Source organism: Balaenoptera acutorostrata, chromosome 15, assembly GCF_949987535.1.
Source record: "Balaenoptera acutorostrata chromosome 15, mBalAcu1.1, whole genome shotgun sequence".
Taxonomy (NCBI): domain Eukaryota; kingdom Metazoa; phylum Chordata; class Mammalia; order Artiodactyla; family Balaenopteridae; genus Balaenoptera; species Balaenoptera acutorostrata.
Genome location: NC_080078.1, coordinates 35,636,618 through 35,653,119, shown reverse-complemented (window position 1 = coordinate 35,653,119; position 16,502 = coordinate 35,636,618). Strand labels below are relative to the sequence as shown.

The following is a 16,502-nucleotide window of genomic DNA, read 5'->3' as shown; positions in this document are numbered from 1 at the left end:
ATCCATTTAATGAATTTAAATAGCTGCCTTTGGGACTTCCCTGGCAGTCCAGTGGTTAGGAATCTGCACTTCCATTGCAAGGGGTGTGGGTTTGATCCCTGGTTGGGGAATTAAGATCCCGCATGCTGTGCAGTGTGGCCAAATAAATAAATAACTAGCTGCCTGTGACTGGTGACTGTCACATTGGGTGGCCCCAGGCAGAGGGGAGAAGTGGATGGCCTGGAACTCTGGCCTCTCCTCAAAGCAGGGGCAGCTTGGGGTAGGGGCTGGTTGGGCAGCTAGGGCCTCAGGGACTGAGCTGTGGGGGTCACTTGGGGTCTGCTGAAGAGGCCAAGTTTAGCTTTTGGAGCCTGAGGCTGTCTGCCCCTAGCCCCTTGGTCTGACCCAGCTTGGGGGGCAGAATCATGACCCGAGCTGACCTCTTGATGTTGGAGTACCGTCTCCAGCACCATGGGCCAGCCTCCTTCATCCCTCCCAGACCTCTGACTCAACGCAATCGCAGCCCTACTCTCCCTCTGCTCGTCCCTACTCCCTGGCGCTGTTCTGACTTGGATGGGGGGCTGGCATAACATCTAATCTGCTGAAAGGCAAGAGCGACACTCCTCCTTTCAACCTAGAGGAGTCAGAGGCCACAGTGGTCCTGGCCCAGGTCCCCCTGAACACAGAGCTTGGGTGCAGGGGCTTTGCTTTTGGAAGTGACCCTCAGGCACAGGAGCAGGGACATGGGGGAGAGCACCCCAGGAGAGGCAAAGCAACCCAGGGTACAGTCGCAAGCTGGGCCCTGCAGTGGGCTGATGGTGGTCCCCCAAAGACAACAAGACCAAGTCCTAAACCCCTGCAACATGGGAATGTGAACTTATTTGGAAAAAGGGTCTTTACAGATGTAATTAAACTAAGGATCTCAAGATGAGATCATCCTGGATTTACCGTGGGCCCTGCATCCAATGACAGGAGTCCTTATAATAGAAAGGCAGAGGGAGACTGGAGACAGAGACACATCAGCAGAGAAGGCCATGGGATGCCCGACTTAGGCAGAGACTAGAGAGATGTGGCTTGAAGAAGGAGGAAGGGGCCACAAGCCAAGGAACACAGGCTCCAGAAGCTGGAAAAGGCAAGGAAACGGATTCTCCCCTCAGAGCCTCCAGAAGGAGCACATCCCTGCCGACACCTTGATCGTAGCCCAGCGTGACTGATTTCAGGTTCTGACCTCCAGAATTGTAAGATAATACATTTGTGTTGTTTTTTAAGCCACTAAAGAGTGTGCTGATCTGTTACAGCAGCAGTGGGAAATTCATACATGTGGTCCCTTCTTCCCTTCCCCACAGGGGACTTTATCTGCCACCATCATGGTGACTCTGGGCCAAAGGAAGGTCATGGGCGGAGGTGGGAGAGTAGGGGGTCGGGGAGTGGGTGTCTCCTTCCTCTTCCATCTCAACGCCAAGCTCTCAACAGAGTCTCGTGGGAGATGGACCCTCTCTCCAAGCTGGCACTATTTACCACTATTTTGTTTCAGACTTTTCCAATGTGATTTTTTTTATTATTGTGATCAAATATACATAACATAAAATTTACCATTTTAACCATATTTAAGTGCAAGTTCAGTGGCATTAAATACACTCACACTGCTGTGCAACCATCACCACTATCCATCTCCACAACTTTCTCATCTTGCAAAACTGAAACTCTGCACCCATTAAACATTAACTCCTCACTCCCCCTCTCCGTGCCCTGGCAACCACCCTTCTACTTTCTGTCTCTGTGAACTTGACAACTCTAGGTATCACATATAAATGGGATCATATAATATTTGTCCTTTTGTGTCTGCCTTCTTTCACTGAGCATAATGTCTTCAAGGTTCATCCATGAACCTTTCCTTCCTTTTTTAAGGCTGAATAATTTCCGCATTATCCCCATTTTATAGGAGGGGACACTGCAGCCACATACACTGCAGGGACACAGGAAGGAAACAGAGCCAGAACTCACACCCAGGCCAACCTGACTCCAGCACCCAGCGCTCACCACTCTGCCACCCAGCCCCCTCCCTAGCTCCCTGCTGACTCCCCTGGGGTATCCTACCTTCCTTTCACTTCCTCCCCTCCTCGCTGAGAGCTCCTGGGGCTCAGAGGCTTTACTCGCCTTTGGACCCTAACTCCACATGTAGCGCTTGCTGTAATCCCAAAGCGTGTATGGAAGTGACTGGACTTGGGGGTGGGCTGGGGGTTGAGGTGGGTGGGGCCTGGTTGTGTGGCCCTCTGGGTGAGGCTCCCCTGGACTCAGCCTCCGCTCAGTTAAAGTTGCCCAATGACCAGGACAACCACACAGAGTTGTGCAGGCTACAACCTGCACACCTGTACATGGCCACCCTGCCAATGACCCTGATGGCCCTGGAAGGTCCCCAATCTAGGAGGTCTCTGCGCTCTGCTCTTGGGAGGAGGAAGAAGGAACAGGATTAGGAGCAGCCCGGGACAAATGAGATGTGATGCAGAAAGCAGACTGAGGGTTGCTGGAGCTGGGGGGAGGGAGGAAGGAGGAGTGACTGCTTGATGGGTACTGGTTTTCTTTTGGGGTGATGAAAATGTTCTGGAACTAGATAGCAGTGATGGATGCAAAGCCCTGTGAATGTACTAAAAGCCACTGAATTGTACACTTGAAAATGGTTAAAATTTGTAATTTTTATGTTATGTATGTTTTATCATAATAAAAAAATGTCCCATTCTCTCCAGCTTCAGCACCCTCCCAGGGCCTTTATATATTCTAGGGCCCAGATCAAGGGCCACTTGTGTCCCCACAAGGGTCTGGACTCTGGACCCTCTCACTCCCCACCAGCTCCCCCGCCCCCTTCCCGCAGTGTCACATTGAGCTTTCTGAGGACATTTCCCTGCAGGATGCCTTCTGGGGGCATCTGTGTTTGGATCGGGCCCAGTGTTTTACTCAAATAAATGCATTACTGATGGTTGAGTTTCCTGTGGCAGTGGCCCGCCCACCTGTGGGAAGATATTCAAACATGCGAGGTGGTTTCTGGAGTCTTCAAAACCCACCATACCAAAAGGCAGCTGTGGCTGGGTCATTCTCACAGGGCAAGAAGGAAGCGGCAGATAGAGGCTGAACGTCCTGCCCCTGAGACTGACTTCATGCCTCCAGTGTTCCCATAGAATCAGCCCATTCTTTTGGTACCTCCTCAGTCCCGAACCAGGATGCCTGGATATCTTTGCAGCTCAGGCTGGGAAATCACATCTTCTGGGTACTTCCGCTGCAGCCCTGGGGCAAGAAGTCCTGGGTTTAAGTTCCTTACTAGCTGTGTGACCTAGGGCAAGTTACTCAACCTCCCTGTGCCTTAGTTTCCTTGTCTTTAAAATGAGGATTAACAGTTTTGGCCTTAAAAGGTTTTTTGCTTTGTTTGTTTTAATTTAGGTATAGTTATATAACATAAAATTAACCATTTTAATGTGTACAATTTAGTGGTATTTAGCGCATTCGCAGTGTTGTGCAACCACCACCTCTGTGGAGTGCAAAAACATTTTCATCACTACAGGGGTTATTTTTGAGGATTAAATGTGTGAATGTTTGTAAAGCCTTCGAACTGTGCCTGATACAGCACGTGCCAAGTAAGTGCTCAATAAACTGTAGGAGCGATTGATAGGAAAACGGAATAGGAAGCACGTGGCAGGTGGTGCTCTTACTAATTCACTTCCCTTGGCTGGAGGAGGAGGGAGTTAGGCTCTCACTCCCTTCTCGGCCCCATTTTCCACTTTGAGCTCTCTGTACCCACGCAGCGGTCGCACCCCTTCCCCCCCACCCAGTGGCCTCCTCACCGGTTGCGGGCAGGGGCGGCGCTGATGGTAGCCAGGAGACCTGGAGCCTCCCCGCAGTCTCAGGGCCTCTCCTCTGCTCCTCGTGACTTTTCTTGCCCCCAACCCCTGCATCTCCCACGCCAGCTCCTACTCCCCAAAGCTGCCACCTTCTGTGGCCAAGGAGACACGAGTGGGGTGGCCAGGATGATTCAGCCGGGGTGGAAGAGAATAATAGGAGCGTGAGCACGCCCACAACTGGGAGGAGCTCTTGCGAGCGGACCTCCCCCACTTATGAGCGCACCAGCTCCCTCCCCAGGGCTGGCATTTACTCCAAACATCCTGGGATCCCGAGGCGCTAGGAATGACCTCCAAGATCCCCCCACACTGCCAGGCCTGTCCACTTAGAAGAACCACTTGGGGAGCTTGTTAAACAAGCACGTTCCCAGGCTCTTCGAGCAGTGCACGGGACTCTGCATTTCAACATGCACCCTGCTGAGGGAAGTCTTAGGAGCTGGAGAGTTTGGGATAGATTGCTCCGCCCCACCTTTCCAGGTGTAAACATCCCAATTTGTGGTTACTTTGTGCCAACTCAATGCCTTTCGTGCTGTAACAACAGCCAACAGTGTCGCGTCCTGCACTGACGCCCAGGAGGAGCATGAGTTTCCCTGATGAAACCCGGGTCCAGCTATACATCCCGGTCTCCCATGTTGCGCGACAATTCCCCTTGGTGGCGACCCCAGGAGCCATGGACTGTCGTTTGCTGCCACCTCGTGGCAGGGATGGGAACCGTGCGCTCCATTTCCATTCTTGATAACCTTAAGAAAACGCACTGAGTACTTACCGTGTGCCATGTCCCCAGTAAGATCCTGCGAACGTGGGGAGATGAATAAGACAGACACGGTCTCTTGCCCTTGCGGAGCTCACAGTCTCCTGGTCAGACCTACAAATAAATAAAATGAATGAATAAATAAGGTGATTACAGAGTGTGACACACGCTAGGAAGGAAGCAAACGGGCTGGTTATCACAAGGTGCAACGATATATTTGCTAAACAGAGCGCTGTCTGTCTCTCTGTACACAGTCTCCCTGCCCAGAACTGTGGGCCACGCAAGGGCAGGCAGCTTGTCTGACTCTCTCTTGCAGATGGGTGAAGTCACACAGTGCTGGCACATACTAGGTGCTTAGTAAATGTCAAGTGAATGAATACACGGATGACAAGGCTGTCCAGAGCCAGCTTCTTGGCTCCTCCAGGACAAACAGATGCGGAGAGGGAAGGGAGGGCTATGGAAGGAAGGCTGGGTCCCCGGGATCCTGGGAGGGCCGGGAGGGTTTACGTGTGAGCTAAAATGAGAAGGATGGGAAATCGTCACCCTCCCGGGGAAGCCCCAGTCCACCCTGTTTTAAATTGCACCCTCACTCCGCTCGCTTCTTGAATCCCTTCCCTGGTTATTTTTTCACCTTGGTATTTTCCCCCATCTCACATAGTACTATATAGTTGCCTTATTTATTTAATGTCTGTCTCCCCCACTGAAATGTAAACTCTACGAAGGCAAGGATTTTTTACCTGTTCTGTTCACTGATGACTCTCCAGCGCCTAGAAAGTCCTGACACTTAGCAGGAGCTCTGTAAATGCAAGTATGTGAGTGAAAGATGCACGTTGGCGGCTTAGGGCAGGGCCAAAAGGGCTCTGGGGCGTAGCCAGTGGAGGGAGCAGACTCAGAGCCCAGGCGGAGGGGGTTGACCCGAGTTAGGGAAGGGGGCCAAACGTGAACTGTACTAGGGCCAGCAGGGCTGGGCGGGTCAAGGGTTCGCCTGGGAGCAGAGCTAGACTGGGGTTGGAGCCTTGGGGCGGGGTCTTCCTGGGGCTGAGCCACCCCCGAGGCTGCGTGCTTTAGGGGCGGGACCCTATGGAAGCGTGGCGGGCATGAGGAGTGGCCAGTCTGGAGAAAGGGCCGGGGTGGGGGCGTGGTCAAACAAGGATGCGTAAAATGAAGGGAGGGGCTAAGGCTGGGGTGGGGCCAGTCTGGGGCGGGGCCTGTCCAGGGGGTAAATCTGGGCGGGGCCGGGGCTGAGCGGAGTGGGAGGGCGGGGGCGGGGCCAGGCCAGGCCGAGATCTCCGCTGTCCTGGGTCCTGGAGCGCTCCCCCCTCCCGCAGGCCCCTCCCTGACCGGCCCGGACGCAGGGTGTGCAGGTCAGGACGCCCCACGCTCGGCGATCGCCGGCCCGGACTGCAGGGTCCAGCGATCGCGGTTGCGCCCCGCCCCAGGTGCTGCGCTCTGGGCCAGTCGGCCGCGGGGGATCCCGGCGGGCTCAGCTCCGTGCTGCCGCGGGGCTGCGTCCCGGAGACTCCGAGGGCTAGGGTGAGCGGGGCTTCGGGGGGCCTGTGCGTGCATGCATGTGGGCGCATGCATCAGTGTGTGTGCGTGTGTGTGAACCTCTATGCGCATCCGGGGAGCTATGTGCGAGCATGGAGTTGAGTAGGTGCGCGCTCCAGGGAGCTAGGCTTGTGTGCAAAGTTGAGGGCGTGTGCAAGGGCGGTCCCGTGTGGGAGGGGAGTCGTGCATGTGGGCGCGTGTGTGGCAGAGACAGTGCGTGTGAAGTTTGGTGAAGACTGTGTGCGTATGTTAGGGTGTCTTGGAGGAAAATGGGAGGGCAGGTGCAATGATTCTTGGGGGGACTGCAGGGTCGGGACGCCCATGGTAAGCTGTGGGGTGCAGTGGGTGAATGAATTGTGGGAGTGTAAGAATTGCGAATATGTGTGTTTCCAGGTGGGTGGCTTTATGGGGTTTTCCAGGGGCCCTCAGCACGAGGATGGAGGAAGGTTTGGGGGTACTGATTGCTCCTGAGGAGCGAGTGTGGTCCAGGGCATTGAGTAATGGACAGGGCAAGTGTTTGGGGCATGGCCCAAAGTAATTTGGGGATCACATCGGCCCCTTTGCTTTGAGGGCTGGGGAGATGTGCGGATGGGGCCAAAGGGATGGGCCTGCCCCTTGCTGGGGGAGCAGTGGGCAGGGTTCCTGCTTCCCGTGCAGGGAGCTGCTCCCTCACCAGATGCCCTCACCCAGGCTCTGTGCCCATTCCTGCCTGGCTGGCTTCCGCTGGTGGTCCTGCGAGAACATGGTGCAGAAGTACCAGTCTCCTGTCTGCGTCTACAAGTACCCATTTGAGTTGGTCATGGCGGTGAGTGACCCCTGACCCTAGGGCCCCTTGTGTAACAGTTGGAGGGAAACAAGAGGTCAGCTATGATGGGAGGGAGACGGAGACCCTCGGATCCCCAGATCAGAAGGAATTAATGAGCTACTCCACTAACCTGGTGGGTCCAGCTTCTAACCAGGCCATCCCACCTTTCCCCACAACTTCTAGAACGCTTGCCCACTGACCCAAACACAAGGTCTTTCTTTTCCTTACTGAAGCTTATCTGTTTGCATCTTGGTCTCCTTTGTCAGAAAACAAGGCTATCAAGGGCCGAGCTGTTTGCTGGCTGTCGTTTTGTGTACTGTTAGTAATAATAATAATAATAATAATGGTACATATTCTAATGAGGATGATGACAGCAGCCATTCACTGAGGGTTTGCTAAATTTACATACGTTGTTTTGTTTAATTCCCAGAAGCTCTTATTATTCTCATTCTACCTGCATTAAGCCAAAGCTTGGACAGGTGAAGGAATGGCCTTAAGTTCTGTGGCCAGGAAGAGGTAGAGCCGGGCTCGGATCTGCACGGTGGGCGGGGGTGGGGGTGGGGGTGGGGATTCCAGGACCACAACACCCCCCATGTCCTCCCTCTGCTCACACGCCCCCTCCCTTCCCTTCAAGGAAGCTGAGACCAGGGGGAGAGGGGGCGCGAGTGGGCAGGAAGGGTCTGGGAGCAGTTGTCTAACTATGCAACATAGAACTGTCTCCCAGGCCCTCCTGGATCAATGGTCTGTGCACCGTGGGGCAGGTGTGGGGGACAGGCAGACGTGGGTTTCCTTCTTGGTGCCAATCACTCTGCCTCTCAGAGCTTTCCTCCCCAGTAAAACAGAAGCAATGCTATGGGGCTGTGGTGAGGAGTGAATGAAATAGTGCCTGGTGCCTCTGGCTCAGTGCCTGGCACACAGTAGGTGCTCACTAAATGCAGCTGTCCCTGTTATTACACCACATGGTGTTTTAAATGATTGTACTGAAAGTGTAAGAAACACCAGAATCCACCCCCATCGTCCTCATCCCACCCTTGGTTGCTTAATCCCAGCCTACTATCCGAGGACTTTCATATCAGTTGACGGCTCTGTGTGTGTGTCCTCCCCTAACCTATTCTATGAATCTACCTACATATGTGTTTATAGTCACGTAAAAGATGAAAAAGCATCATTGCAGTAATCCATACATGTCGTGCTGTAATGTGTAGATGGTTCCAGGTCAGGAAAGAAGCAGGAGCAGGCCTGGGCTTGTATTGACAAGCTGGTGACCTTGGGCAAGTTACTTAGCCTCTCTGAGCCTGCACTTTCCGTCTCTAAAATGAGGATTACATGGTTTCCAAATCTGGGGTTCTGTTGTGGATTGAGTCAACACATGTAAAGCTCCCGGTACAAGGTCTGGCACAGACCAAATGCTATTACTGTTATTGTTACTGTTATTGTGTTGTTGTCTGTGGCTGTGTGACTTTCCTTCATTTGTAATGGGGGTGGGACACCCCAGAGACCTAGGGATGTGCAGTCAGAAGTGCTGCGTCCCTGCCGTTGCCTGGCTGTGCTCTGGCTGTGTGTCTTTAGAAAGTCACTGAATTTCTCTGAGCCCCCATTTCTTCCTTTGTGAAATAGGACTGGTTATATGCACCTCATAAGGTTGTAATTAGGATTGAAGGTGATTAGAGTGCATGTGTGGTGGGGGGTGGGGAGGGGAGGTGGCCAGCACAGGGCCTGGTCTATACTTAGTGGACAATAAATGGCAGCTAAATATAAATAATCATCCTCTGTCTAAGGCTCCAGACAGCTCACATATTCTGACCCTAGGACTCTTTCATTCATTCATTCATTCACTCAATAGAAGAGAGACACTGTCCCCACTTTTCTGGGATAACCTATGGCCCAGAAAGCCATGAAGCCAAGAAGCTGAGACAAACGACTATAGAATGGAAAACTAACAAATTTCTATTATTGCATGGGCTTAATAAATGTAAATTTAATTTAGTATGTTTAGGATTCTCCAAAAAATATTTACAATCATTGCATTTTAAAATAAAAATGCCTGCTAAGACTTAAGACTTAGCACTTAAGACTGTATTAATAGGACTGTTGGAATATGTGAAGTGTATTTTGTCAGCTTTGAGTTCCATAATTGACTCAGTTTACTCCCCTAGCTGTTAACAATCTCTAGGGGTTGATGGATAAATGCTTGTGGGTACAACAGGAAACAAAAGTTTTCAGATATTTATTATCTGTATTGTACTAATTTGTCATTTGTATTTTTCAAATACTATGTCACCTTATCTCCATACAGTCCTTGTTGGTGAAAGGGCCCCAAACTGCCCCAACATTGTCGACAAAGCCGCTTTGCCAACTGTTTACAAAACAGCATTGTCCCCAGAATAGCTGCATAACTCAACATAACTTGCTCGCTGTGTGGGCACAAAAGGGTTTTTCTGCACTTAATGTCGGTCTTTGTTTCTCAGCTAAACACTTGCCCTCAGTTTGGGTCAGATGCCAGGGAAGTTTCGGATGAACTCAGCTATTTTGACCATATCCGAGTGACCAGACAAGCTGGCCTTTTGGTTTTTCTGTTTAACAAACCTGACTTGAGAATCAAAGCATCCCTTCACTTCTTCAGAAATCCACCAAACCACTGAAGTTCACAAACCACTGAAACTGGGTTTGTGGAATTGGTTATAAAATAGTACTAAGGCAACCTTTCTAGAGCCAGCTTAAAATTTTTTTAAAATGATTTCTCTCTTTCATTTCAAAAATGTAACTAATCCACTGAATGGGTATCTCTCTCCTTGGGCCAAATTCCTTGACATGAATTCTGTTTCTGAAGGATGGAATTCTAGGGACCTTTGCTTTCTCCTTTCTTGATAGTATTCTGTATTATTGGGTTCAAAACAATGAGCTTGTATTATCTTGGTAAGCAGAGGAATACAATTAAGACAATGGAGGCAGCTGCCTATCCAGGGTTGGAGAGAATCCCTTGTCCCTTTGAATGTGGGGTCCCCGAAGGTGGGGGGTCTTTGTGGAGATCCCAGTATGTAGAACACAAAGACCATGTTTTGGACTGTGGACTGTGGTTATTTGAGCCCTGAAGGCCACTCTCTGGTCAGCCTACAGCCCATTGTGAATGATTTCCAGCTCATCTGGGCTCTTCTCCTGAATGGGTGGAGGTTACGAGCCAGACCCTCCAGGCCGGGTCCCTGCTCCAATTTCTTACCTGTGAAATGGAGATAATAAAGGCCGCTGCTCCTCAGAGAGCTGAAGTGAGGATTAAGTGAAGGGACATGTGTACCCAGACAGAGCCTGGCACGTTGTTTAATGCTCATGAAATATCCCTTAAGTGTATTATTATCATTTACTGTTTTAACAACTTTTTTGAGCTATAACTCACCTACCATACAATTCACCCATTTAAAGGGTCCAAATCAAAGGTCTTTAGTATATTCATAGAGTTGTGCAACCATCACCACTGTCAGTTTTAGAACATTTTCATCACCCCAGAAAGAAACCCCATACCCTTTAATCATTATCTCCTAAACTTCCCCATCCCGCCTGGCCCTTGACAACCACTAATCTACTCTCTGTCTATGGTTTTGCCTATTTTGGACACTTCATATAAATGAAATCATACACTATGTGGCCTTTTGTGACTGACTTCTCTCACTTAGCATAATATTTTCAAGGTTCATCCAGGTTGTAGAATCTATCAGTATTTCAACCCTTTTTGTGGCTGAATAATATTCACGTTATGTGGATAGACCACATTTGTTTATCCATTCACAAGCCTATGGACATTTAGATTGTTTCAAATTTGGGGCTATTATGAATAACGTTGCTGTGAACACTGATGCACAAGTTTTTGTGTGGACCTATTCCTTCCAAAGAAACCCCTGCTGTGAATGGTGGTTGTTATTTAGAATATTTAGGCAGATTCTATTTTAAATTTTATTTAACAAACATGTACACAGCACCTACTAGTTTTGAGTTCATTCAAATATTAACTCATGTGCTTCTCAGAACTACCCCATGAGCTAGGTTTGGTGGGTAGCCCCATTTTACAGTTGAGGAGACTGAGGCACAGAAAGGATGAATGGATTATCCAAGGCCACACAGCAAACACATGGCAGGTGTGGACTTAACTGCAGGCAGTTTGGCTCCAGAGTTTACATCTCCAACCATGAGCCCTGCTGTTTCTCAGGGCTGAGGATCTGAAGTTATTGGGGTGGCCTCTGGGCCGAGTAAGCCATCCCATGGGGCAGTTACCATCAGGATTGTGTCTGGAATGTCCACACCCCATCAGAACCCTGCAAAGGAGAGCAGAGCCAAAACCTACAGTCCCTGGCTTCTTGGAGGGCAGCTGATCACAACAGCCCAGAAAGGTTTAATGAACACTCTGTGTGCCCACCCCCTCAGGCCAGCTCAGAGGCAAGTACTTTAATAGCAGCCTCAGCTGCAGCAGAAGAGGAAACTGAGGCTTAGAGAGGTTAAGGAGACTGTCCCTGTGTCAGTGTATTTGTTTGCTAAGGCCACGTAACAAAGCATCGCAACTGGGTGGCTTAGAACAACGGAAATGTATTGCCTCCCAGTCCTCGAGGCCAGAAGTCCAAGATCCAGGTGTCAGCAGGGTCGTGTTCCCTCTGAAGGCGCTTGGGAAGGATCTGCTCCAGCCTTCTCACCTGGCTTCTGGAGCTCCTTGGCTTGTGGCGGCGTAACTCCAACTTTCACATGGTATGTTCCCTGTGTGTGTGCACCTCTATCTTCAGATTTCTTTTGTTTTGTTTTGTTTTGTTCTTTTTGACCATGCCTCGCAGCTAGTAGGAGCCTAGTTCCCTGAACAAGGACTGAACCTGGGCCCTCAGCAGTGAGAGTGCAAAGTCCTAACCTCTGGACCACCAGCGAATTCCCTAAATTTCCCCTTTTTACAAGGACAGCAGTCATCCTGGATTTATAAGGACACCCTAATGACCTCATTTTAACTTGATTACCTATATAAAGATTGTATTTCTAAATGAGGCCACATTCTGACGTACCCAGGGTTAGATATCCAACATAGCTTTTTTGGGGGACACGATTCAGCCCATAACTCTCAGTCAGTGACATCATTAGTAAATGGCAGAGATTTGAATTTAGGGAATCTGACCCCATAGCCTGAGCTCACAGCCAGACATTCTGGATTCTGTCTCTGACATTCAGTAAACCTCTGTGTGCCAGTGGCTGAGGTGGCTTCAGAAATGACCTGGCTGCCTCTTGTCGGTCCACTGCCCAGGGGTCCCTGTGGGGCTCAAAGCCCTGTGGTTTCAGGTCATCTCAGATTCTGCAAACCTAAAGAAGGAAGACGGCACGGAGTAGAATTTCCTGAGCAATAGGCTGGCTGTTCATCCGGAGGAAGGGTTATAGAGGTGAGGGCTGTTGGTGCAATTAAGTGTTAAAATATTTAAAGACCTGGACTTTGTATTGATAAACAGCTTGTAATTTAGCAAATGGGTTATTAATAAGGAGCAGCCTCTGAAGGTAAATCCTTGCAGCCCAGACCAGCTGCAGGCGGTTAAAGTTGGAATCGTTGTTATGGATGTAGTTTTAATAAAGCAGCTGGGGCCTTATTTAAATGAGTTTAAATTAGTTCTCTGGAGCCTGTCATCTGATCCCGTTGCTAACAGATTAAGGGAAGCAACATTTTCCACCCTGGATTTCTTACAGGGCCATGAAGGGCTCTGATCTGGGCTGGGAGAACGGAGGTGATCCACTTCCCAGCAAAGTAATCTGATTTCAGAGGGCCCTGAAATCAACTTTAGGCCCTCATTCATTAGTTTATGCATGTGTTAATTCTTGCACGTATGCATTCCACAAATATTTATTGAGTTTCCACTGTGTGCCAAGCACCGTGCCAGGTTGCAGGGGCTACAGACTAGGTGATTCTTAGCACTTTTTGAAATGCATCATTATTCTGTTAATTTGCTTGCCTACTTGTTTATATGGAATTTGCTTGTTTATTTGTTTATATGGGTCTTTTTCATTACATTAAGCTTCAGAAAGGGGGAGACCTGGTCTGTCTTGTTCTCGTTCTGTCTTGACCTGGTTCTCCTGACATGATCCCTTCCTGCCCTCATAGAGCTTGCAGTGTGTGTGTGTGTGTGTGTGTGTGTGTGTGTGTTTGTGAGACAGAGAGAAAGAGAGAGAGAGAGTGTCCAGGCAATGCCATGTAGCAGGATTTGTAATTGGGGCAGAACTTGTTTCTTTGAAGAAATGAATGTGGCTTAGTTGGGCCCCTGTGATTTAGAAAGTGGCTGGCGGGGTCAGTTCATTTCTTCAAGGACTTTGGGAGCTTGGGAAGGTGTGGAAAGTGGATTGGAGGGGGGATTTCCATCCCAGAGGCGGGGAGAGCTTGGGGAAGCAGAGTTAACCAAGGCCGGGTGCATTCCTGAGACACTTAGAAAACCTAAAATAGCATTTCGGAACTTCCCTGGTGGCGCAGTGGTTAAGAATCTGCCTGCCAATGCAGGGGACACGGGTTCGAGCCCTGGTCCGGGGAGATCGCACATGCCTCGGAGCAACTAAGCCCGTGTGCCACAACTACTGAGCCTGTGAGCCACAACTACTGAGCCCGTGTGCCACAACTACTGAAGTCCACGCACCTAGAGCACGTGCTCCTGCAACAAGAGAAGCCACCGCAATGAGAAGTCCGCGCACTGCAATGAAGAGTAGCCCCTGCTCGCCGCTGTCTAGACCCAATGCAGCCATAAATAAATATATAAATATATAAATATATAAAAAAATAAAAATAAAAATAAAATAGCATTTCCCTCCCATCATGATCCTGACATAGCACTAAGTGTCAAGACACTCTAGGTTGGCCTCGCTGCCGCCCTGCCTCTCCCTGAACCATCAGGGGTACCAGCTGATCCCGGAAGTCCGTGGGTGTGGAGCATGTTCAGAGGAGGGTTGCTCCCCACTCCGCTCCCCGCGAGTGGGAAAGAAGCCACAGCAGGCTTTTGTGTAGTGCCCTGGCCCAGCCGATGGGCTGCACATTCCCACAGGGCCGAAGAGGCCAGACGTTCCCCTAGCATGACCTCACGAGGAGGACACCAGGTCCCAGCCAGGCAAAGGGAGGCCGGCTTCCTTCCTCTTCCTTCCTTCCTTCCTTCCTTCCCTCCTTAAGCAAATATTGGCTGGGTGTCTATGGTGTCCCAGGTGTGCTGCGAGGCCACTGGGGAATCCAGTGGGGAAGGAAACAGACCTAGAGACAGAGGCATTGACTATAAACAAATAAACACAGACATGATACCCTATTCCAAATCACGATCTGGTAGGGCTATAAACCATCCAGAAGATGGCTTACCCTCTTAAAAAATTGTGGTAAAATATACATAACACAAAATTAACCATTTTTAGGGGTACAGTTTGGTGGCATTAAGTGCATTCACATTGTTGTGCAACCATCACCGCCATCCATTGCCATAACTTTTTCATCCTCCCGTACTGAAACTCTGTCCCCATTAAACACTAACTCCCTGTTCTCTCCCTCCCCCAGTCCCTGGTAACCACCATTCTACTTTCTGTCTCGATGAATTTGACGACTCTAGGGACCTCATATAAGTGGAATCATACAGTATTTGTCCTTTTGTGTCTGGCTTCTTTCACTGAGTATTATGTTTTCGAGGTTCATCCATGTTGTAGCGTGTGTCAGTATGTCATTCCTTTTTATGGCTGCATAATATTCCACTATATGGCTGGACCATATTTTGATTTTCCATTCATTTGTCAATGGATATTGGGGTTGTTTCCACTTTTTTGGCTACTGTGAATAATGCTGCTGTGAACATGGGTGTACAAATATCAATTCAAGAACCTGTTGGTTTACCCTTGTCCATTAAAAAAAAGAAATCTACTATGTGGTGACTGGCACTGTGCTAAATGTCTCACACATCTTATCTCCCTTTAATCTTTTCAGCAACCCTTACAGAGTCAGTATCATTGTCATCATCATCATCCTTTTTTTTTCTGAGGAAACTGAGTCTCAGAGAAGCTAAGTTGAGATCACCCCACTGGCAGGTGGCAGAGGCAGCATCTAAACCCCATGCGTTGTCTCTGCCACTTCACCATATCCCAGCCTTGCCCCCTGCAGGGTCCTTCTGACTTTTTGTCTCCATCGTTTTGTCTCCTGAGCTGCCTTTGACTAGAATAGCAGCAGGTTTCTCAGCTACAGGGCCATCTGGGTACAGCTGTTTCTATAGATTGTATACAGCAGTCATTTCAAAAGGTTCCAGAGTGATGTTGCCCTGGTTCACCCATGTCTGCTTGCCTTCATCAGCGGGGATGTAACTACTGCCATCGGGTGTCTGATGGCTCCTTCAGCAACTCTGAGCAACTCTGCCAAGAGCTGGGGGATCCACACAATGAAATATTATTCAGCTGTGAAAAGGAATAAAGCATTGACACAGGCTACAACATGGATGAGCCTCAGAAACATAATGCTCAGTGAAAGAAGCCAGACACAAAAGGCCACGTATTATATGATTCCATTTGCATGAAATGTCCAGAAAAGGCAAATCCATAGAGAGAGAAAGTGGATTAGTGGATGCCTAGGGCTGGGTTGGGGGGAAAGGGGGGTGACTGTGATGGGTGTGGGGTTTCTGTGGGGTGATGAGACGTTTTGGTGTTAGAGAGTGGTGATGGTTGCAAAACTTTGTGAATGTTCTAAAATCCACTGAACTGTACATTTTTATTAAAAAAAAAATATATATATATATTTATTCATTTTGGCTGCGCCAGGTCTTAGTTGAGGCACGCAGGATCTTTGTTGCGGCATGCGGGATCTTTAGTTGTGGCATGCGGACTCTTAGGTGCAGCATGCGGGATCTAGTTCCCTGACCAGGATCGAACCTGGGCCCCCTGCATTGGGAGCGCAGAGTCTTACCCACTGGACCACCAAGGAAGTCCCTGAACTGTACACTTTTTAAGAGTGCATTTTATGGTATGAGAATTATATCGCAATTTAAAAAAAGAGTTGGGGGAGTTGAGAGGATTGATACGTCTGTCCTGGGGTCTCCCAGGCTTGCCGGGGAAGCTGGGGGTGGACAGGAAAGTCCCCTGAGGAGTGTGACAGGGAGGGTACACTTTGTGCAGTGGTCACGGTTGTCAGTGCCGAATCCAGCCTGCAGCACGGAAAGAGAAGGTGAAGTGTTGGGCTAGAATATGTTGGTGTGGTTTGGATACTCTTTTCCCACTTTTGGCGGAAGGTTTGGGGTAAGCAGCATTCCAGCTTCCTTTGAATTTGCATGAGGAAGAGCAGGAAGGAAGGAGGGAGGGGAGGGGAGGAGGGAGCAGCTGCCAAGTGATTAGCAGAAATAGCTTTTCTGTACTTTATAGAATCTCACTCTTTTTTAAAATTTAAATTTATTGAACAAATGCTTATGTAGAACGAACCATGTGCCAGGCACTGTTCTCAGCTCTTAACCAAAACAGACTCCTTTATTCCCCTGATGGCTCAGTAAGAGAACTACTTTTCTTATTCTCCTTTTAACAAATGAAGGAA

At 49.4% G+C, this 16,502-nt stretch overlaps 1 protein-coding gene across 1 annotated transcript in view; it reads left to right on the top strand.

Annotated features, from left to right (window-relative positions):
• The first annotated feature begins 5,983 nt into the window (after positions 1-5,983).
• Positions 5,984-16,502, top strand: part of SEC14L5 (SEC14 like lipid binding 5) — a 41,654-nt gene continuing 31,135 nt past the window's right edge. The window contains exons 1-2 of the mRNA XM_057529055.1: positions 5,984-6,150; positions 6,856-6,970. Of these exons, the coding sequence (XP_057385038.1) occupies positions 6,908-6,970 (63 nt within the window). The 5' untranslated portion in view covers positions 5,984-6,150; positions 6,856-6,907. The remainder of the gene's footprint in view (positions 6,151-6,855; positions 6,971-16,502) is intronic.